The sequence below is a fragment of the Apteryx mantelli genome, chromosome 1 (assembly GCF_036417845.1).
Source record: "Apteryx mantelli isolate bAptMan1 chromosome 1, bAptMan1.hap1, whole genome shotgun sequence".
NCBI lineage: Eukaryota > Metazoa > Chordata > Aves > Apterygiformes > Apterygidae > Apteryx > Apteryx mantelli.
The window spans coordinates 212172478-212195439 of NC_089978.1; the positions used below are offsets into that span (position 1 = coordinate 212172478).

The window sequence follows — 22962 nt, forward strand, 5'->3', positions numbered from 1 at the left end:
ATTCACATGCTAAAATTGGTGGTAAATGCTTTTGTGTGCAAAAGGCCAGATTATGCAGATTGTACAAGACTATGCACCAAGGCATCTGTATCTCAGAGCCAGTTTTCATTAAGCACATAAACAGAATGCATATGCACAGAATATGAATTTTAAAGGCAATGGGACTATTTTTGTTATTGATATTCATAATGTGACATTTTCAGGATCCCTAATCAGGCAGTAACCTCCACGATGGTGAGTATGAGGCAAGTTCTACGGAATTTAAATTATAATGGTGATATAAGGATGAAATTCAAGTTTGTCCTATAGTTACAGTTGTCGTATAGCTGGGTATCAGGACTGTGCCTGTTCGCATGCCCAACACACTTAATCATTAATGTCTGGATTGGCCCAGGAACTCCCTGGCCAATCTCTGCTCAGATGAACTGATGTGAGACAAGGTGATCGACTGAGCTGCTTGGCAGCTTCACAGCAAAGCAGCAACTAACTGTTACAGGAATGCTGCAAGTGTACAGCTCTGGAGATTTCCCCAGGTAACTCCTGCTGTGCATAGACCAACTAAAATATGCTACTTGTATGCTAAAGATGTGCTGATTCATTCCCTGAGTGGAGAATCTGGCATTCCCACAATCTTCCCCAAGCAGCACCTGCTGTAAAATTGACCAAACTGTACATAGATAATTTCATATAGTCAGTAGAAACTGTTCTTCCATATAAAGAAATGGTCACATAGGACCAGCTTTTGTGTGTAGTTAAGACAGTTAGGAGATGTTTGTTTGTTTGTTTGTACATAGTGTAAGATAATCTATAACAAAGGATCATGCATATGCTATAGTGGTCATGTAGGACCATGGGCCATCTGGATTATAAGAATTCAGCAAAACAACAGTCTCATCTGATACAGCTGAAGACACTGTTGCAAAGATGCTTGAAACAGAGACTCCTGTCACCTCCTGGACAGTGACTGCTTATTCTCTTTGAGAGACCTGACTTCCCACATGAGAATTACCTTTTTTTATATATATATATATATATATATACTACATACTCTCATGTGTCTGTTCAACAAGTATAAGGCAAACAGTTAAATGAAATGATTCAACACCTCATTGTGGTACTTTTGATAAGAAAGTGAAGGAGAAGGAGAGAGGGAGAAAGGATGAGAGGTAAAGGGAGGGAGAAGGAGGGTGAGAAATAGAGAGAAAGAAGGAAGGAAGGAAGGAAAGAAAGAAAGAAAGAAAAGAAAAACAACCAAGGAACCATGTCATCTAGGTTAATATTCAATAATCCTACTTGTGTGTCATTGCTGTAGTGATGTAGTTGTGGTGGTGTAAGAATGTATACGCTTTTAATTTTCCAATATTTAAGTAACTTGTGTCATGCAATATATTTCTAAGTTTGCCTAGGGTTAATAATCATTATCTGGTTAATAAACAGTTGCTATCGTTTGCAGACACTGGTTAATAAAAACTGAATTTTTATAAATGCAAATAAAACCCATTCATGTGGCTTCTGGAAAGGCCATTTAGAAAGTTGAGGGCTCAGCAGAAAATACTGCACATTTAATGAGAGTTTCTATGTATTTTAATCCTTCAAACACTGAGAGAGAGGGAGGGAGGGAGGTATGAAGTCAAGGAGTTTTGGTACCTCAGAGGTGTAGAAGGAGTGAGAAATACAATTTCTTCTGCCTCAGCTCCTCCCTAGTGGCAAGCTATTCCCCCTTTGGCTCTTTTCCATTCAATCTGCATCTGAGCCTTTTCATGTTTGTAAGGAAAGAGACATCATATATAAGATGTCTCTTCAGCTCTCCAAGGATATATCCGGACTGCAAACCAAAGTTTGACTGCAGCTTGTAGAGGCATAACTGAGCTTGCTTACACCAACTAGAAGTTAGGTATTGCGCAGCACCAGTACAACAGCAAGGAATTCAGCAGGGGCAATAAAACCCTAGCGAATGTTCGATCCTATGCAACCTCATGCTAAGCAGTGCATTAATAAATAGGAAGTCAATATCTACACCTTGGTTTTCCATTCATCCCTTACGAGTTATTTACCTTGGTGCACAGTATGAGTGCCAGGTTGCCAGCAGCACGAGCTAGCAGAGAATTTGGAACAGGCGTTTTACATTGAGCAAGTGTAAGTGACTTCACAGTAGGAGAATTGGGTCTTTAGCAACATTAAATCATGAGCTATACACAGCTGTGTGGTTATAATTCCCTTGTTCTTCAGGAAGAGCGCGGCTTGGATCACAGCATTACTCATCACCCTGCAGGCACAAAATCTCCACTAGGATGTCAAAGCACTCCTAGTGACTACATGGGCCCTGGGCAGAAAAGGATGACAAAACAGGGGCGCTGATTGCTTCTTTCAGATTGTAGTGTGTGGGTGAAGGGCTCTTAGTGCATTCTGAAATCACCAGTGGGCGTTACACTGACTAGCAAGAAAATACCTCATAATATGTACAGAAAATTGATGTAACACCCTAAATATGAGGTGGATACTGGAGGTAGAAATGATCAAGATATTACTGCCAGAAACCCTGTGAAAACAATATTTAGCAATTCGAGTGAGTTTGTGCCACTTTCTACTTAATGCTTGAGGGAACACCGAAGCTGGCAGTCAGTAATTACTTCTTTGCAGAAGCAGACTTTGACATATATTATTAGAATTCTTTAAGCTAGTTAAAAGAAAATCTCTTTCACAACAAAAAACACGAGCTTACAACGTGTACCTCTGAAAGAAGACAAACAGCATATTAACAAGCTTTGAATTCCTTATCAATATAGTCTCTTTTAGATACGAGAAAGAGTACAATTCCAAAAGTACAGACCAGTTCTCTCCTTTGCAAGCAGAGTCAGACTTACATGTATATTCGTGCTAGAGTTAAGGAAAGGAGACTAAATCTAAACTCTTGTGATAAATTTCCCTGTGTGAAGATATAACAGAAAAAATAGGATCTTATTCTATTAATCACATCTGTAGACTTCTATAGAATAGCTCCAGAAGCTTTACAGAAAGAACCCAATTCTCAGTTCAGTACATGATTAATATTTACATAAGCCTACCCAGTTTTTCTAATTCCTCTGTTAAATTTAATAGAAAATTCTCGTACGGAGAGTATAGAGTTATACAAAAAGCAACAGCAAAACAGACTGCTGATATGTATAATGAACACAAAAAATTTTCCATCTGTTTTTAATGTCTACATAGCCTGTGTATCTTAAACTAATGTTGTGACCTTTTTCTGCACTGGTGCTTTCTGTTATAACCAAATAGCAAGATTTAAAATGACCACTGAATTTCCTGCACATGGAATAGGAACTATTTTTAATACTACAAATCTTTTGCATGATTCATGCTAATCAAATTAATTATTATGTCTGGTAGAGGGTTGTTGTTGTTTACCTGAAACTGTGTGATCCTTTGGGTCTCTCAGTAGTTTCAGCCTTGCATGAGGAAAAATATACTGCAGAGGCTTCCCATTTATCTGAGGAACACATAATACATGTGTTACAAGAAGATAAAACATCTTCAATTGCAATAATAATTTAAGACAACAAGTAAACAAGCAAACAAACAGATTTCATCCAGAGAATTATCACAACTTCACGATTCAGACATTCACCAGTTTTCAAGACACGTTTGTCAGACTACAAAACCCTTCTGCAGGGAAATGAATATTTGCTTCCATAAAACCAGATTCATTTTGAATATGGCTTTAGTTCCAGTTTTATTTCCTGATAAATGGAAGGTGGTCATTGTCTTCTGTAGCATCTCTTAATATTAATCCTTTGTCCAAGGACATACAAGAAGAGAATGAAATTATCTATAATTTCTGTAATCATATAAAACACTTTTTACAGTGACCTAAAAAAATGGTGGTTGAATTATGTGAATAGCCATGAGTTATTGCTCTAGTTTCAGCAAAAACACATATTCTAATATGCCTTTTTTCATCAAATTTAAAGGCCTTTTGGAAGACCCAGCCTAGAACTTTTAGAACTATATGTGATATGAAAATGTGCAACATTTACTCAGACCGATACTGGAAAATGTCAAAGCTGAAAACACATATCTCCACAACATGCACTAAAAAAAACAGAATTTCAGCTAGTAAAATTACATCTCCCCTACGAAATGGGCACTTAAAAGGCCATATAGCATGTACTGGCCCATTTGTCAGAGATGATCGCTACATGCCCACACTAAAATGCCTTCATAGACAATTAGAAAACTAACACAGCTCACACGTATTGCACACTCTTTCTGTCTTTGGTTTTTGTCTTTCAGAAACACAGAAGAATCCATAACCTCCTGCCATGCTAGTGCCAAGCCCCAGCCAATATACCCTGACTGAGAGAAGAGAGCTTGTCAGTGTGGGACTGTGTAGCTCAGACCCATGGGGGAGTTCAAGGAGCCAATGGGACAATATTAATCAGCATGGATATGCAGCAGCCTGAGTATATCAGCAGCCTGCTGCCAAGGGTTTATTACTATTATTTTTATTTAAGTAGCATTTAAGGGGATTAAACTCCTGAACTAAGCACTTCAAGCTCAGTCTCTCCCTACAGAGTTTATGGTGTTAGCAGAAAGCACAAACAAATGACAGGAGGGGGGGGCGGAGAAGTCAAGTGACTTGCTTAGCTCAGTTCCAGAGTGAGCAAAGGAGTTTATATATCTTTCCTCATAAATCAGTTTCAGTGGATGATGTTGCACCTAGAAAGCTGAAATCCTCCCTTAACTCAGCAAGAGTGCTATTGGCCATAATTAATCGTAGACAAAAGAGACACCATGCATGTGGCAGTGAACAGAAGTACTCCAGAATAAATCAGAACTTGAAAGCAGTCAGACTTTATGAGTTAACATGGAATTTTGCCAAGACATAGGGTCTAATACTACCAGGAGTGTACAAAGTGCCATGAGACTTCTACGCTTATAGAGGGTTAGGGACATTGTTATGTTTTTAATGACACTATCAAAAATTCAGTAAGTGGAATTTAACAGTAAGAATAACCTATTTGTCATATGTAGCTTATACAAAATTGTAAAAAATCTACACTGGAAGAGTAATCTAATTGTATTTTAATTAAATAAATAAACAATAATACAAAGTAATAAAATTCAAAGGAAGCGGTATAAACACACTGGACCAGATCCTTAACTGGGATCCATTTCAGTGGAAGAAATTCAATTTAACTGAGGTACATCATAGCTCATAAACTTCTATTCACAATTTGTTTTTATTACTCCATCTTATCTTTCTTTAGCAAGATTGCTTTTTTGAATAAATAATAATCCAAGAATATTCAACACCATATAGTATATAATTTGCTGACAAATATATCAGAAAATAGTCTCTTACTTTAGTCTATTAGTGTCTCATTACTTTTACTTCCAGAATTTTATGATCAGTATAAATCTTGGTGATTCATAAAGTTATGAATAAAAGCATTAAGTTTATTAGCATTCAGGGTACCATAGTATTATTTTTATTGTTAGTGGGAATCAGTACTTAAATTGAACATGACATTAGACATTTACCTTCAGAACATGTGTGTCTGAAAGTGGCAGAAGAATAAATAGGAAAGAACAATGCTTGCTGTAAATAGACTCTGCAAGTAAGAACAGTGATGTTGTTTTTGATGTTTTACTTTAAACAGTAATGACCATATTTACCTGAAATCTACTAATATATTTGAAACAGTGAAGAACACAAATCATTCGGTGTTTCCATTTGTTCACATCTTTCTCTATCTTTCACTAAGGGTGAATTCCCCTCACCTGACTATATGCCAAGGGGCCCTTCAATCTGATTATTCCCTCAGTTACGCCAGTGAAAATCCATAGGGACGTCAATAAACCACAACAGCGTAAAGCAGGGCTCTGGCCCCGAAGAGGCAGGCCTTCACCTTCAAGGGTGCAGGAATGGAGAACATGCCATTCCCCACGCCCAGATTAAGGTCACAGGGCTGAAGTGGCCTGAACCCTTGCTGGTTTGCTGCAGAAATCCTTTCATCGCCTTTCTGGGAGCACCTAGTACGCTTTATTAATGACCCCTGCAGTTCAGACTGACGGCACCCTCTTCTGATTACGCACACATTTTTACTCTCCAGTGTTACGTGCCCTCCTAACATGCTGTTTTAGGCTGACATGGGACTCAGGCCACATTTTTTGGCACATTACTCAGGGGGCCCTGCAGGGGTTTGCATCACAGTGACTTAAGTGAAAATTCGAATATGAAGTGTTTCCTCCAGGCACTTAAGCTCCTGTCACGTTTCATTTTATTAGTCAGCTTAAAGCCCTTCTCAGGAATGGAGTGAATGGCAAATAAATTTGTGGAGGTTTTCTGCTGTTACAGAAAATCAGTTTAAATACCCCTTTTTTCCCCCTTGTTGTCTTGACACTTTTTGTCTGATAAAGAAATTCCACCGATGCCACATGTAAAAGCATTCTATAGGGCAAAGAGGACATTCAAAAAAAGCAAATCTCTTCAGTGCTTTATTTAAGTACACAGACTAAAAAGCATAAATTGCAATTCTGCTTTTATTATTCCAGGCAAAGGACATAACAAACTGGGCTTTGGATCAGACCAACATAGCCACAGTAAGCCCTGCTTTTAAATGATGCCACACCTCTCCTTCCACCAGAATCTAAGATAGGGCCTGATAATGTGAACCTCAGCAGTTATCGCTGCCTGTAGTCCTTTAGGAAATAAGGTCTTCAGCAGGAATTTCACCAGAACTAAGTATCCAGAAAAAAGATGATGGATTCTCAGGCAGATGGGGTAGAGAGTACCTAGTCTAATTTCAGAATACCACAGGTTCTCTGGCATGTGTGCTGGAGCCCTGTGGAAGCCGGCACCGGAGACTGCCACAGGTAAGGTAATCCTGTCCCTCTGAACAGCTACGTTCCCTCTGCGTGGAGCAAGAATGTCAAGTTCTCTAGAAACCCTAAAGATGGAGAGTTCTCACTATTGATAGATCCCTGATGATGTGGGTATTTTGCAAATAAAGTATTTGAGAAAAAATTAACAAACACACACAATGTCCTCTGATTTTCCATACAGAAGTCATTCTGCCACGCAGTGAGCTAAATATTGCTGGGTGACTAAAAGGATGAGTAACTGCTTGCTAAATTCTATAGAAAAACGTCTCTTGACTTATAGTGAGGGGGTTGCTGACAATTTACTCAGAGCAGATTAGACATTGAAAATTTACAATTTTACAATTACACTAAATTTAGAAATGCTTTATTTGTCATCGTATATCCAGAAAAAGTGAAAAATGAAATGCTCCCCCCACACCCCCCAAAAAAGCTCCAGAGAAACGGTTTGCTACAATTTTAATGAAATCCCCCAGAAAATTTGAAAACAATCAAACTAAGCAGTATGGAACTATCAAGTGTGGAACAGAAGGTTGCAGGGACCCTTCTAGGTCACATTCACAAACTATTTTCCCATTTTAACCCCATTGCTCACCTTACAACCACCATTTTTTCATCATTTTTTAAATAAGCAAAAGTGTTCTTAATAGGGCTTGATTTAAATGTTGTTTCAAGGCAACCAGTAGGGACCCATGAGCCGAGTTAAGCTTATATTTTCCGAACAGCCTTTAGGAACACGGAATTAACATTTGAAAGGTTTAATCTCTAGAGCCCTAGCCTTCTATTTTGTGCTTAGATAATTGTTGCCGAAATGAACTGTAATGATGATATATCGCTATTGTGATGAGTTTGGGATTTTATTATTCATTTAGGGCTTAAAAAGACCACCTTTGATCATTGAAAGTTGTGTTTTTAAACTCCTCACTGAGGGGCTACTTATCTTCCATTAATACACTCTCACTGTCTGTCTCCTTGTCACGATCTCTTGCACCCATGGCACCTCCTCCTACTGTACCTTCACATTCTGTTTGAAACAGCCAATTTATTTCAGGGTATACCAATAATACACTCTGAAAAAATAGTCACAAAAAGAACCTTGATCCCTGGAGATTGGCAGAAGCTGTTGGACAACTGGCAGTGATTAATTAAACTGTCGGGGTCAGCAGGGATCAGTGAGAGAAATCCAGGGGCTACAGTAGACTGTGCACTGATTGGGTTTAAACCATGTTCACCCTTCTCAGGTGAGCAGTTCAGAATCACTGTATCAGCTATTAAGATCCTAAACTGCACTGCAATTTAACTTGATTTAAGAATATGCACCATAGAAGTTACTATAGAAACAAATATATTTTAATATTAATAGTACAATATGCGAGCTTAATCTGCTGGGCTATAAGAGATCCATGGAACCCTGGAAGTTCAGGACTGTCACTCTGCTGCGCACGACTCTGGCTTCAAAAGCACATGGCTGTGCTTTATGTATTAGCTTTAATGCATGCGCTCTGTGGAACATAACTGAATAGTTTTTATTTCTTATAGTAGGGAAATTGAAGTTTCACACATGTGAAACAATGTTCTGGAATATAAATATGGCAGTGGTAGGTAAAATCGTCACATTTTTTATAAAGAAGAAAATACAGATAGGATATTTATGGCATATGAGTGAATCTGGGAACTTTGATACATAACAAGCAGATTAGTGCTGTTGATGCAAACACTTCCTTCTGTGGCTGGTTTGAGCTCAGCATGGAAGATCAAAGGACCTGCTACGGCTTAAGTACTGTACTAAACAAGAAAACTGTCATCCTAACTGATTTCTGAAAAGCCTTTGTGACAATGAAAGCTCCAGGTGATGCTGGGCTTCTTCAGATGGTCAGGATGAGGACTGGTTTGTCATTTTTGGCTCCAAAATACTTTGTACCTGAACACTACAGCTCTCTGTGCAGAACTGGGCTTATAGTCAGACAGCACAGGACACCAAATTCTATTATTTTACTGTTGTAGAAGGGACAGGACTGAAAAAGCTTTTAGGGACAATTACTTTGGCAGAACAAATTAAATGACCCCCAAATTGTTTATTTTTCTTGATAACCTTAAAATATAAAATGGATGTTAAAAAATACAGATGTTAATATTGAATTATTTGCTTCTACTGTTGAGTATTTATTTTGGGAATTTAATATGAAACTAATGATTGAAATTTTTTAAAATGAGTATGACCCTTGTTATCATATCTTAAAGTAATTTCATTTCTGGAAGTGTGTAAGAATCAGTTTGCTTTAAGTTATTATCTCAAACATGTTCACAGAAGATATTTAGCATACATGAGCTCTGTGCAACATTTTGACAAGGTAGATGATGCAAAGTTGGTGAGAGTTGGCGTTTCTCTCTTCTGCAGACACTTTAAAATGATTTTTCATCAGTGGGTGAATGACAGTAAACTAAACTGGATTGAAACAGATGAAGAGGAAAGTGTTATAAAACTTTTTCTTGAAATAATTTTCTTCTGCAGCAGCTTTAAATTTTGGTTCACAAAGCTTACACTAGTAAAAGCACCATTTAGAACTACTTAGAACATGTCTGCTCTTTCAATTTCAATCCCAAATTTTGCAAAACCTTAAAAAATGTCTTTGGTAATATTTTAGATGTGGTATCTCTATTTCCATCTACACATGGGAATATCACAATAGCTTCATGAAGCAAAAGTATTTTCCTTCTGGAAAAAATCCAAGAAAATAAAAAGTCTCAGCCCCCTTAACTTTTGTCCCCCAAATTCTGATCAAATTCTTTCCACCAGTCCTAGTGTAGTGCTATTTAAATGAGAGAAAAAACAATGATCTGACATTTATTACTAGTAACTTTCCATGGAACTATTTCTAACAGTAAAAACTATGGAGTTTTAGAAGTTATACATCTTCCTGACCATCTCTGTGTCACAGAGCTCAATATACTACTAACCCTTTTCTTGGAGAAACCTTATTATCAAAGTAAAATATTAAATTTTACATCATGATGTTGTAGAGGTCAGATATGTATGTTCAGAATAACACATTTTTCTCATGAGGATTAAAGTGCTCAGAAAGGCAGGTATTTTGTAATATTGCATATATTAGTAATATTAAGAGCTGTGAAGTCTCTAAAACATTCTTTGTCTTACAATAAAGCTGATTTGTAGTGTGAATTATTTGAACAGCTTCCTGTAAGACTATCTGGTATCTTGTAAAGTCCTCTTTCCCAACAGGAAAGGAGTTGGCACAGTACAACCTAGGCTGTGTAAATCTCAAAACATGCTAAACTAGTTATAGACAAAACAGAGGAAAATAAAAGTAAATAATAGTCTGTACTATAAGACATGAATAGTTACTTCATAAAATCTACATTCTACTGTCAAATGTCAGGGAAAATGCTCACCAGCTAGAAAGTTTCTAAGGCTACATGAGAGTAGTATATTGCTGGTTGGATGTGGTCTGAGGAATTAACACGAGCCCATTAAGCTATTAAATAGCACAAAAGGGCCATGTCATATCTTCTATTGCTCCCACTACAGAAAGTAGAATATAATTTGAATCAATCAGTAAAAATGATAGCTCAAAAGGAAGTGAAGCGCTAAAATGTATCGTATGAAATATATAAACTTCATTAATACAAAGAGGATATACGATTGTATACTAAGGTGAACTATATTTCAAAGTATGCATGCTTGAAAACTAGAATAATGTATTTTTCTTTCTCACTGTTATAAATTAAACAAATTCTTAGATTGACGTAGTCTTGCTGATTTATTTGGTAATTGGCCACAGGGCACTGGGATTATTCTGACTAACTAACAGTGGGAACCAATGTCAACAGCATAAAAGGAACTCTTTAAACTACTGAAAGACGAAGCTTGATTTGGATGGGATAAAACTGATAAGGTAAAATGGGACCACACTGGATCTTTTTTTAATAGGAATACCTAATTCATATATAGTACTGGTTAAGGGATTAATTTCTTTCAGATAAATTTCAGAAATTAAAAGACAACCTGCAAAATTAATACTAAAATTTAGAGAAAATAAGTGATTTTAATTTAAGGCCACCATCAAGTCCTGATGACAAAGGCAGGTTCAACAGCACTTTAAGTGAATTTACCTGGAATTTGATTAATTGCATAGTCCCTAGTCAATCAGACGGTATGATGATCAAACTTTTAGACATTCATAAAACTACAGGCATAGCTTACTTGGTCTTGGTGTTGACTTGGTGGCCGAGAGTGGGATAACTTCTCTGGCAGCTTTCTGTCGAGGCCGTGTCCATTCTCCAAACGAGATTCCCGGGGCTTGTCAAACCAATCTGTTTCTTCACGACGGAGATGATAGGCTTTGAAAACCAAGGACAGGTCAAATGTTCTGATCCAGTGCTGGGCAAAGCACAGTGATGTGCATTGCGCATAGCAAACATGCATAGTGGTTATTAATTGGCCATGCAGCTAAAGCAAAGTTACAGGCAAGACTAGAGACATTGAACTCAGGCATAATTTAGCTATAAGTGACTAAGTAGAGTGAAAAGATTCTGTCTATGTGGATATTAAACTATGGATATTAAGTATTGGAAGAAACCCACTGCAGAATGCTATCATCATTTCCTTCCTTCTGGTAGCTCAGAAGTAAACTGCTGATGTTACACATTTCTAAAATGTTTGATGAAAAACCTGTCAAAGTAGATAGATACATTTCATAGGCTAGAACAAAACCCTTAAGACCCACACCCCACAACAAACTCCTAAACTTTTGAATTGAATGTTTTTGAAAATACTTTGGAGATCTCTACAACTATTTATATGAAAACTGAGTCTGCTTTACAAAATGAGGAAATGAAGCAAAATCAATCTACATTCTTCATAGTTTTAAGCAGAAATATTGCAGGTGTTCTCATTTTGAATTCCATTCACTGATTTTGCAGTATGCACTTTCTTTTTGCATGGAAAGTTAACCAGAATGGCCTTCATGCAATAACTTCAGAGACTTAATTTTCTATTTGCAACAATTTCTCACTGGTACAAAATCTATTGTGCTAGACACTCTTGTGGGATGAAATAACACTGTTTCATTGAAGTCAGTTTTGTAAATACATAGATTTATGTCTACTGAGTATTGGATTAACTGACATAGGTTTCACTCTATTTGGGATCAGAATCAGCTCTTATGTATTCAATAATATTTACACTATACGGCATAGAGATTTTCCTCCATACTGCCCATCAGTGTAAAGCAAAGCAACATGTAGCTAATCAGAATACTACTGAAAGTTTGAATTTTATGTTTTAATAAGTGAGATAAATGTAGAATTAGAAGAAAGTCAGTATTTGTTTCAGCAAAAAACACCAGAAAATTGTAGACCCAAAATAAGGTCAATAGTTGCTATAATAACAGGACTGAATGCAATTGTTCCATGACACAGAAGAGAATTTAAAATGCAAACTGTAGGATACATAATTTTGTCTATTCAGTTGTTAAAGTCAACATGATCTAATTGGTTTAACAAATGACTGGAAAAAAGCTTTATGGGAAAGGTTGATTTTTTTCATGACCATTTCACTAACTTTCTCTAAAAATAGGACTAATATATATGCATAATTTTTAAAAAGAATATTGTTTATGTGGTAAAAAGCCATCACATATTACAGTAAGTCTTTGGACAAATCTTAATCTTGGTCCAGATGTTATGCAGTCTATTCCTTCTGACGTGTGCACAAATTTAATCTAACATGAAATGGTTTGAAAACATTATTTAGACCAGCACAAAAGAAGGAAAAGAAACTTTATTGAAAGTTGAATCTTGTCTGACTAGTGATTAGTTACTGATCAATTGCTCTTAAACTGTTATGATCTAATAGGCAAACTCTTTGTTTTACACATTTGTGCTAGCTGACTGGCCGCCTGCATGTACCAGGCTGTTTCATAGCTCATCTCAGCAGAACTTCTGATTGAGGCTTATATTAAGAACCTAAGACATTCTTCTGATCCCAGGTACTAATGCTGACTATCATAATCTGGGTCATTAGATCAACAGGAGAAAGAGTGAAATTTGGTCTCTTCTTGTCTCATCTAAGATAACTTTGGCTGGATTTCTTGTTTAGAAAAGCTAGCACATATGCAGAGTTCCATACTGCACTTCAGAGCAGCCTACATTTTTTGTCAAAACTAGGATGAATGTGTGTATTTCATATGAAATAAAAAGAAAATATGTATGTATGTGTATATAGGCACGCACACCACACACATATGTACACACACACACAATTGTTTTTGGCTTGACTAGCTGGGACTTGTTTTAGTTGGAACCCTGAGAACAGCCAAGATGAAGCACTGATAGTGGTAGAGGCTATGACCTTGTTTCTAAATCTAACAAATGCAGCCAGATTATTCCATCTGTAGAAACTCCCACTGAAGTGAATAAACTCCCATGCTGTTAACTGCACACACTTTAAAGAGGTGAGATTGGACTCCACGTTGAAGAGCTCAAAAAACATTAGATCAGAGAACCAACAGTGGTTACCCTAAATCTCACAGATGGAAAATTACACCAGGTTAGCTGTGTTACAGTTAGACACATTTAACAGACACTACTGTTGTTGGCAGAGTGCTACCCTGAACCTCAATGCTACAAGTAATCTCATGTCATAACAAAGACGATTGGTAAAGAAGATATCATCATATACTTCCAACTGGTGTGTGCACAGTCAAAAATCAGTGTGCAGCTTACATTTTCTTGATGTCTTCAAAGCTGAATTTTAAACCTCTAAACTTTACTGCAGAATTAACAAATTAGCATAAAAAAGAGAAAACTAATCTTTGAAGTGAGAGAAGATACAATTTCCATCCACCGAGCTGACTAGCAGGGGATACTGACATCCATAAAATTAAGCACTAGTTTCAGCATCCTTGAAAACTAGTATCTTCAACATATTTAATAGTTTGTGGAAACTGTGGCAGCTTTGGGGTTAATAAGGAGCTACTTTGCTATATCAGAGCTTTCCTGGCACTCAAAACTGTGAAAAAATATCCCATGTTTCAAAAGTTCAGAGCATTCATTATTTTCAATGGGAACCTCTGAGGTTGAAGTTTGTAATCCTGTCGCATGTACTACTTGAGTGCTGAAGTACGGTTTTAAGACTCATTACAGTATGTAAGTACATTATGGCTCTTAGTGAAATTAACTTAAATGAAGGTTTGGGCTCAGAGTCCTATTTCTACACTCCTCTGATTTTTGTATGGAATGTGATTTATAAAAAACAAATAGAAAGTCAAACATATCTCTCAATTTGAAATGAAGAAAAACATTTTAAAATCAATACCTTGACCTACGTTTATTTTTAAGTCTGTAATGAGGAAAGTTGCAGCTTTGGTAATCATTATCACAAGAAGTGTTTTTCTAAGATTGCTTTTAAGACTCATTTATTTTAACAAATCTTACCAATATCAGTGTAAATTGTAATGCAAATTATAATTATTAATGGCAAATTATTTTTTAAAAAATGTGTTAAAAGGCTGGATGAAATATGCCATAACAGCTATCCATTGTCAGGGCACTAGGGAGAGAAGTGCAGTCCTGGGAGAAGAACGTTGTAACTTTTTGAAGAACTAGAATTACTTCTTTAGAGCATTTTTTATCCTACACCCAAATAACATAAATTCTTTTCAATTTAAGTTATATGTTATTAGACATCCCTTAGGATAATCTGAAAATAATATAAACTGCTTTGATTTCCCAAGACTTGACTTTAAATGGTGCAAAATTAAGGTATTTGTTTAAAAAAAAAGCTTGATAGAATTTGGAAAAAATTATTGTTCAAAGGGGAAGCACTGGTATTCAGGGACATGTCAGTCAAATAACATATTTGTGAACTGAGTTAGAATACTTCTGAAAGAGTGCATCTAATCAGAAAATAGTTCAAAAACAAAACACATGCAACCAAACATATAACATATATACCTTGTATAAATATGTAACAGAAAAATAAAGCACTGTAGTGCAGAAATGTAAATTCTTATGACCTGGTTCTTAATATGTTGTAAAATAGCATCAAATAGTCTAACTTTTTGTATTTTGGGGTCCAGTTTGATTCTTCTTAGTTTTCGGGAGGAACATCTTGTGTCTCTCACAATGCAACCCTGCAATGACCCTTAAAAGACATCTGCCAAGTCTAGACAGGATAACACCTACTTACTTAGAAAGAATGATACCAGTTAGAACCTGGGGGTCCTTTCAACTGCTGTTGCATTTAATTAGAGAACTCTGTGTGCTAAGAATTTAAGAAGAATAGTAAAAACACTTAAACTTGTGTTAAAAATCAAGAGGTGATGATCCTGAAATTCCCCTGAAATACACACTTCATGAGCAGACTGTAAATATCTAAGAAATATGAAAAGAACTTATAGAACAAAACCTCACAATATATTGCCGTATCAGGAAAGCAAATAGGTTTCATTTTCTAACCCATATGAAAGACTCAGCTTATGTAAATAAGAAATAATGCAATAAGGTTTAAGTTAATGTAAACCTGAAAAATAAACCATACTACTTCATAATCATGCAGATATGTCTTTTGAGACAATCGTTGCCATTTACAGACAATATAGCGCATGCAAAGTCTCTTTTATTGTGCAGTAAATACACATAAGAAAGAGTTAAGGAAGCACATACAATTTGAACATATTAATTTCATTTTCTTTCAAACTGTCTTTATGATTTTTAAACAACTTAGAATATATTAAGTCTGAACTGAGTCAAACAAACTGGTACATAATTAACATAAGCTTTATCATTCTGCTGTGCTTATTAGAAGAAACATTTTTTAATTGCACCATTTATAATACATCAGAAAGGTTCCATTCATGAACCTAAGTGAGATAAACTCTTGTGCTTATTTGGCAGAGGTACTGTATGCGGTGCACATAAAACCAGCTATGCTGCATAATCCACCAATAGAAGTAGAATACTTTATGCAAGTTTATTGAAGGATGAGGTTGTCTTGCACCATCCAAATGAGAAATTATCTTACATCATCACAATTCTGAGTGCACAGAAGTCCACATGACAGGATGCTTTTAATACACCATATGTAGAATGTTATTTTGCTATCATGTTAAACTCTATATGGTTCTAACATACAATATGTACTTAATGAACATACTATTTCCATATAAACATATCTCTAAAATGGTGCATCAGGAGATGGAAGTTTCAGTTCTTGAATTCTATAATGACATGTCATGAAAATAAAATTACCAGAGTTTTTTAGAGGATTTGGGAATTATTTTCCAAATCCCAACAAAAAACTATTGCAAATAAATTCATTGACTCACAGTCACTGGAGAATGACCCACATAGATACTGATGGAGGGATGGTAGGGCATGTATTATACATGGAATAGTCTACATAGTATCTTTAGAAAAGTAGATATCAACAAATAAAAAGGAAGATGCACAAGCAAACCAAAAGGAAAGCAAATCAACAACAATACTGTGAGCATGCCAAAGTAGCTTAACACCATCCAGACAACTGCTGTTAAGATAAAATAAAAAAAATCAAATAAAACAAATAACCCCCCAAAAAGTAAATACACAGAAGATGCACCAAGGAACAGAAAGAAGAACAAGTCTTTGCAGTATAATAAAAATTAGACACATGCATAGAAATGAGGATTTGTGTTGTGATAGTAAGATATCAGTCTGAGGCCTAATTTACCTTCACTGTCTGACATAGCATGCTGGAAGTCATCCATGATGAAGGCTATATCTCGATCATAGCCTCGAGTCCGTGACTCCTCCCTCATATGTTGTTGGACCTCTGGTAATGAATGGCTTGATCCAAACTGGTCCCTGGTATCTGCAGATATTGGTGGTAAGGGTCCAGCTGCTGCTCTTGCCATTCCCATTGGCTGACCAACAGGACTTAGTGGGCTCTCTTCCTCCGAGTTCTGTGCTACTATCGGGATCCTTCCCCTGCTTTGGCTAATAGGTAGACTGGTAGGTTTAGTTCTTCCAGAAGGTGCGGCGTGACTAAAGGAAACATCTAGGGGTTCAGCTTCTTGGGCTTTCAGTCTTAAAGAAGAGCTAGAAGAATCCCTTTTTAATGATAAATCAAGTCCGTAAACTGAGGATGGTCTGGACGAGGGCCTAGATCTACTCCCACTACTATAAGACTTGTCAGCTTCATCTTGTAATGTGGATCTCATTGTTGGACCTAGTGCAGTCCCAAGGCTTGCTCCAATGGATGAAGTCAGTGTTGGCCCCATGTATTTCTGTTGGTCAGTGATATTTTTTCTAAGGCCAAAAGTGATATCATCCTGAAGAAGCCTTGCCCTAGTAGTAATTCCGCCAAGTGATGAAGTGCTAGAAGTCATATAGCTTGAATAATCAGGTTCAAGGTCTCTGCTTTCTTGGATAGGTGAAAACTTAGTTAGTTTGGGGTCTATCAAAGCTTTCTTGTGCTTTGACTGCTTCTGGTAAAGGAGGGCTGCTGGGAGCTGCTTAGCAGCCTGTTTCTCAAGGGTAAGCCTACCTATGCTATATTTCTCAGATTTGGGAAAATGCCTGTAGCTGCTCTCTGCATGGTAATACTGTGACAGGCCAGCAAGGTGATCAAGACTTTCTGCACCTCTACGGAACTCTTGCTTTATTTGATGTTTCAGAAGTTTGAGCTCATAAGGGTCCTCCATTGGATCTTCATCAGCTTTAACATAGGAATGTAACCTAGAAGAAGTCTGCAGTGGTGCTAGGAAGTCTGACACTTCTTGTGCTCTCCTGGCCTCTGTTGTGCGAAGTAGTCGATCTGTTTTGGTCAGATCTTTTTCATGGAGGCTAAAAGTGGAACCGAGTGCTCCTGTTCCTTTAGTAAGTTCTCCTATATCATCAATCAGTACATAATTTCGTGGTGTATGGTGGTGGTCTATATCTGCATAGAACGAATCTGCAGATATGCTTGATATTGGACTGCTTGCCATGCTGTTTCTCTCATCTAGTCCTATCCTTAAGTCCAAGGTAGTGTATTTACTGCCCAATTGGGAAACTGCATAATTATTGTCAGTTGAAACTGGAGCTATCATGAGAGGCTGATTTCGAATCACATCATAGTTTGTGGTTATCTTAGGCTCCAAATACAATGTAGTTTGCCTTGGCTTTGGCTGTATCACCATCATCTGTGATGGAAGTTGGTATGAAGGCTGTTGAGTTGGTGGAGGTTGAGCCTGTGGAGTATATGACATAGTAGCTCCTGTTTGGAAAGCTGTCTGAGTTTGATAAGGTGAAACCTGCTGGTGATATAAAGGCTGCTGTTGTTGGTAATGTGATTGTTGCGTAAATTGAGTTGGTGCTTGAGTAGGCAAGGCAGGAGATGAATACTGATACTGAGTATATGGACTTGTAGCAGGGGCAAACTGCGTTTCTGGCTGGGTTTGTGGTGGCATAAATTGATTAAATTCTGTTTGGGGTGCAGTACGTGGTCTTTCCAAGCCATGCTGAGTTTCTATTCTGGTTGACCTGGTATTATTAACTTCACTGTCTGACATGTAATCACGTTCTTCTGCTACTCCTTGGAGATAGGCACGCTCTCTCTTTTCTCTTTCCTTTAATAAGGCTTCTTTCCTCCTATTGATGCCCATTTCCAAGTATCTCAGTTTGGCATCTATTTCTTTTTCCTCCTCATCTAGCTCTGCTTGCTTCTTCCTAAGCTTGGCTGATTCCCGTTCGACCAAATCCAGTTCCCTGTCTATATCCTGAAGAATTTTGGCTCTGGCCATAGTGTTGGTCCGACAAATCCTTCTGCGTGAAACTGACCCCACAGAGGTATAGGGTGACTGGGTTCCTGCTGTTGCTTCTTCTGGAGGTGGGTTGGGCAGAGTCCTCTTCACCTTCTTCTGAGTGCCTGACGGAGTTATGGTTGAAGTACTTTTTGTCTGAAATAAAAGAAGCAAGACTGAATCACTATTCTGGAGGCTTGATCTCTAATAAATCACAAGCTGTTTACAAATTTCTCATGGTATGGCTTTATATCTTAACCACATACTTTCTCCGATGCAGAGGAGGCTTGTGGTATCTGTGAATAAGCAGTAGCAAATGACATGAAGAAAATGCTGTAGTCTCTTAAAGGTCAGGAAGATAATCTATCCAATCAAAAATAGGAAAGGCATTGACTATGACTTTGTTTAGCCTAACATTAAAAATTTACTTTATACACTTGAAATTGAATTGAGATTGTAATTTAAAAGTTTATTTTTATCTCATATAATTATATACAAACATACTGTGTCTGTGTGTGTTTGTTGGGGGAGAACGTAGACCTACACAACTTATTTCTATATAACATTTAATAGAAATAATATATAAAATATTATATGTATATATATAATATTATCTGTACAATATAAAAGAAGTCTATGTGACAGACACTGAGCACATACCTAGCATCTATAACTTGTTCTGAAATCCAGTCAACTTTCTGGTTGCCAACATACTTGGTACAACAAGTAGTCCTCAGTCCCTCTTGCTGTTTTTGCCTTACCTCTGCTGGCAGACATATATTTTTTCCAGGAAGATCTTTGTGCTTTACAAAAATGGTAGCCTAGGTGTGAGCTTTCTTGAGCCCATCAATTTCTCTCTTAAATGAAGAGAGAAATGCCACTTCTAAAGCTGTAGTTTAAAACTTTTTAAAGTTAAGCAGTATAAAAATTAGGACTGTAGTTAAGGCAACATGTCCAGATTTCCTCAAAGTTAATGGTCGGAGGGTGATTCATCCTCTTCTAAGAGAAGGCTCATGAGTCATTTTTTGGAGGTGTTTGTCATCTTCATCAACTAGGGAGGTAAGCAACAGAACTGCCTAGATGCGATCTAAATTGTACCCTAAATTACCAGGGTTTTTAAAAGATTCATATTATCTCTGAAGTAAATTTAGGCTCCCACACAATGTAGGTATACATTAAGGAGTGGAACTTGAATAATTTTGAAATTTTATCATATACTCTCAATAGCTTCTGACGGATTTTGCTTCAACAATGGATAAAAGACTTGTCCATACACATACTCTAGAAATAATCACCTCAGCCATTACAGATTGCAGCTATCTTGATAGTGGAATATAGCAACACTTTAGCACCATTTAATAAGGGAGTAAAAAGAATGTTAAATACCAGCTGGACTCTTCTACCTCTGCAGGCACAACAAAAGCATAGCACTTTAGCAAGCATTAACTGTTACTAATTAAAAACAGAATTTCTTCTCAAAGAAACACTACTTCAATCAGATTATAAATCAACAAGATTAATCCTAATTAGGATAAGAAAAAAACCCTGTACTTTCCCCAGCTTAGCCTAATATGTTGCCAACAAATTATAAAAGTTTTTAAGAAGTGTTGACAACCTTCTTCTGCTGCTCCTGTTAGCTAACCTTAGCAAATCACAATAATCAACAAGTTATTTGCCATGAATCTTTAAATAAACATTCAGTATCTTTTCAAGTGCCATTTAAGCTCATTCATCCTCTTCATCTAAATGCCATCGACTTTTGCATGTTTCAGATTTCAATAAAATTAATTTAATTTTGTTTTCAACTTCCTGTGGCTATTTCCCAAACCTGTGTTGTGCCAACAAATCAAAGAAACTAATTTTCTCTTGCTCAGTGTGTAGTTATAATCAAAGACAAATGAATCATTTACAGTACGTCTAGTTGGCTATTGATTTACATTGTATATTCTGTCCATTACCACAGTTACATCTCCCTCCCAAACTGAAATAGCAATCACAGATGGTGGAACAGTCACAGATGGTCACTGGTATTGGGGAACAGCTATTAATAACACACTCATTAAAAGGTATGTGATATGTTAAAGAATGATTATTTTGGGACATCAGATATGTTGCTCATGAACAAATGGCAGTGTCAATTTATAAGGCATTTTATTGAAAAAAAAAACATATCTTGTTTCCGTCTACATATAGAAAAGCTCAGACTGATAGGACACTGCAGGGAGATGTACCACTTGCTTTTGAAAAAATTGATAGCCTCTAGTTCTCAGTTGCTATTCTCACAAAAGAACAGGTAACAGAGGACAGCCTTAATTATTTTTACTTGATATTTATATTGAGATATAAAAATTTTTTTTTGATATTTTAGTACTTCAATAAATTGTGCTTTGTTTTCTTCTTCCTGGATATTCTCATCATCAGTTATGTTAGCATGCTACATGGGAACAGCATGGGTAGATTTAAGGGAAACTCAACTGCAATATTTTGGCAGATGATATTAGAATAGCAGTTAAACTTAATTTTTATATTTTGGTTGAATTTGTTAACTACCACGGTAAAAATATGAGCCAAGACTCATCTTCACTAAATTCTATTCTTTTTTATCAAAGAATTAGATGTAGAAAGGACTAATTGGGCTGTCTAGCCCTCTCTCTGTATTTTTGGTACTTGCTGTGTTGCCAATACACATTAGTCTTGACTTGCACTGTCTCCTGAGTTTTAATTTTTAGAAGTATCTGGATAAAAGCTTGTCAACCCTGTTAAATTTTGTGGCGGCTTTGGAATAAATCCTTTGAGATGACCATCCTATTCCTTCTGAGTCTTGATACCAGGATACTTTTTCTAACTATTTTTGTTTCCTCTAATTTGATGGCATTGCTGATGAGGCCAGTAGAAGTCTGACTCATTACAAAAATGAGTCAAGCACTAGGAAATGCTCATACGTTCCATTGCTTCTTATTTGTTTTTAAAAGCTAGTTTATACTGGGGGACTGAATGACTCAGGGGATCCGCGGTGACTTTCCACCTCTAAACAGTTTGCATGGTTCTTTTTATCCAGTCTTTTTTTGAGTGTTTTTCATCTTTTCCCTCCTCTTCTCAATTGAATTTGTTTGAATACAATGTGGTGCTGTACTTGTATCCTCCTTTCTCAGTATTCATCAAGCTATTCTTGGATATTAGCCTCATTTGCTCAAAGAACTCAGCTATCACCCTTGGGTTTACAACTCCTATATACCTCTTGAATATGTCGAATTTTAGTAGTAAATATATAACTGTCATTATTCCCTGCTCTTATAACATTTCATAATCTAGGATTTTCTGTGATCTGAGGCTCCACACAAGCAAACATAAACTTGTTCCTCTGCCATGTGTAGAACTGTCAACCTAGCATTCCTTTTAGCACTGCACCTAAAATTTATGTATAATTTTTGATATTAGTGGGGGAAAATTGAGATAATGGGTATGATATGTATGTGCACAAATCAAGTACAACTGTAATGGCAGCATACTTATTAGAGCTTGCCACCACTAGATTGTATGGGATATATAAATAGTCATGTAAGACTATATGGTAAGTATTACAATGTTAAACTCTGTGATAATGCCCTAGATGCTATGAAAAAGCAAAGGTAAAATTAATCATTGCTGAAGGCACTCCTCTGCCACAATTGTCTGCAGACTCTTCATCACAGAGGAAAGCCTGTTCTACACTCTAGAGAAACAAAACCTCCGCACTGTAAGGTTTTCATCAGCATTTGGCACTGACTTGCACTAGACTTGAAATGTCAGCAGAATGTTGGTAGTACCTTAAGTACCAGAAGAACAACACAAATAATTAATGGTTTTTTGTCTTCAGATAAGGACTATGTAGTCAATAAACTTGTTCAGCAAACTCCAGATTAGCAGCAGTTGAAAAGATGCATGCTGATGTCCCAAAACATGTTCAAAAGTTATTATAGGAATAGATCATTTGTATCTAGAAAAGATGTCAAACAGTGGAGGGACACAAATCACTCTTCCATTCTGAAGTGAGGTCATTTCAGGTGGGGACTGATGTAGATTAGCAAAGTGGTGATGGAGGGGGAAGGTGAAGCTTTCACTCTAGCTATCTGTGTTCCAACTCCCACATCTGGGATCTTTCATGTACAAAAAAACTCCCCAAATGCAACACCCCCTCCCCCCAGCTCCCAATACAAATTGCAATTGTAATGGAGCAGTTCTACTTATAAAGGGCTGCTGTTTGGTGTTATTCATGGTTAGAAATATACCAATAGGTACATTTAGAAATTTCTGTAAT

At 36.7% G+C, this 22962-nt stretch overlaps 1 protein-coding gene across 1 annotated transcript in view; it reads right to left on the reverse strand.

The window, feature by feature from the left end:
* Positions 1-22962, reverse strand: part of PCLO (piccolo presynaptic cytomatrix protein) — a 371210-nt gene that overhangs the window by 143669 nt on the left and 204579 nt on the right. The window contains exons 8-10 of the mRNA XM_067289979.1: positions 16613-18821; positions 11105-11241; positions 3406-3487 (exon numbers count right to left, since the gene is read on the reverse strand). Of these exons, the coding sequence (XP_067146080.1) occupies positions 3406-3487; positions 11105-11241; positions 16613-18821 (2428 nt within the window). The remainder of the gene's footprint in view (positions 1-3405; positions 3488-11104; positions 11242-16612; positions 18822-22962) is intronic.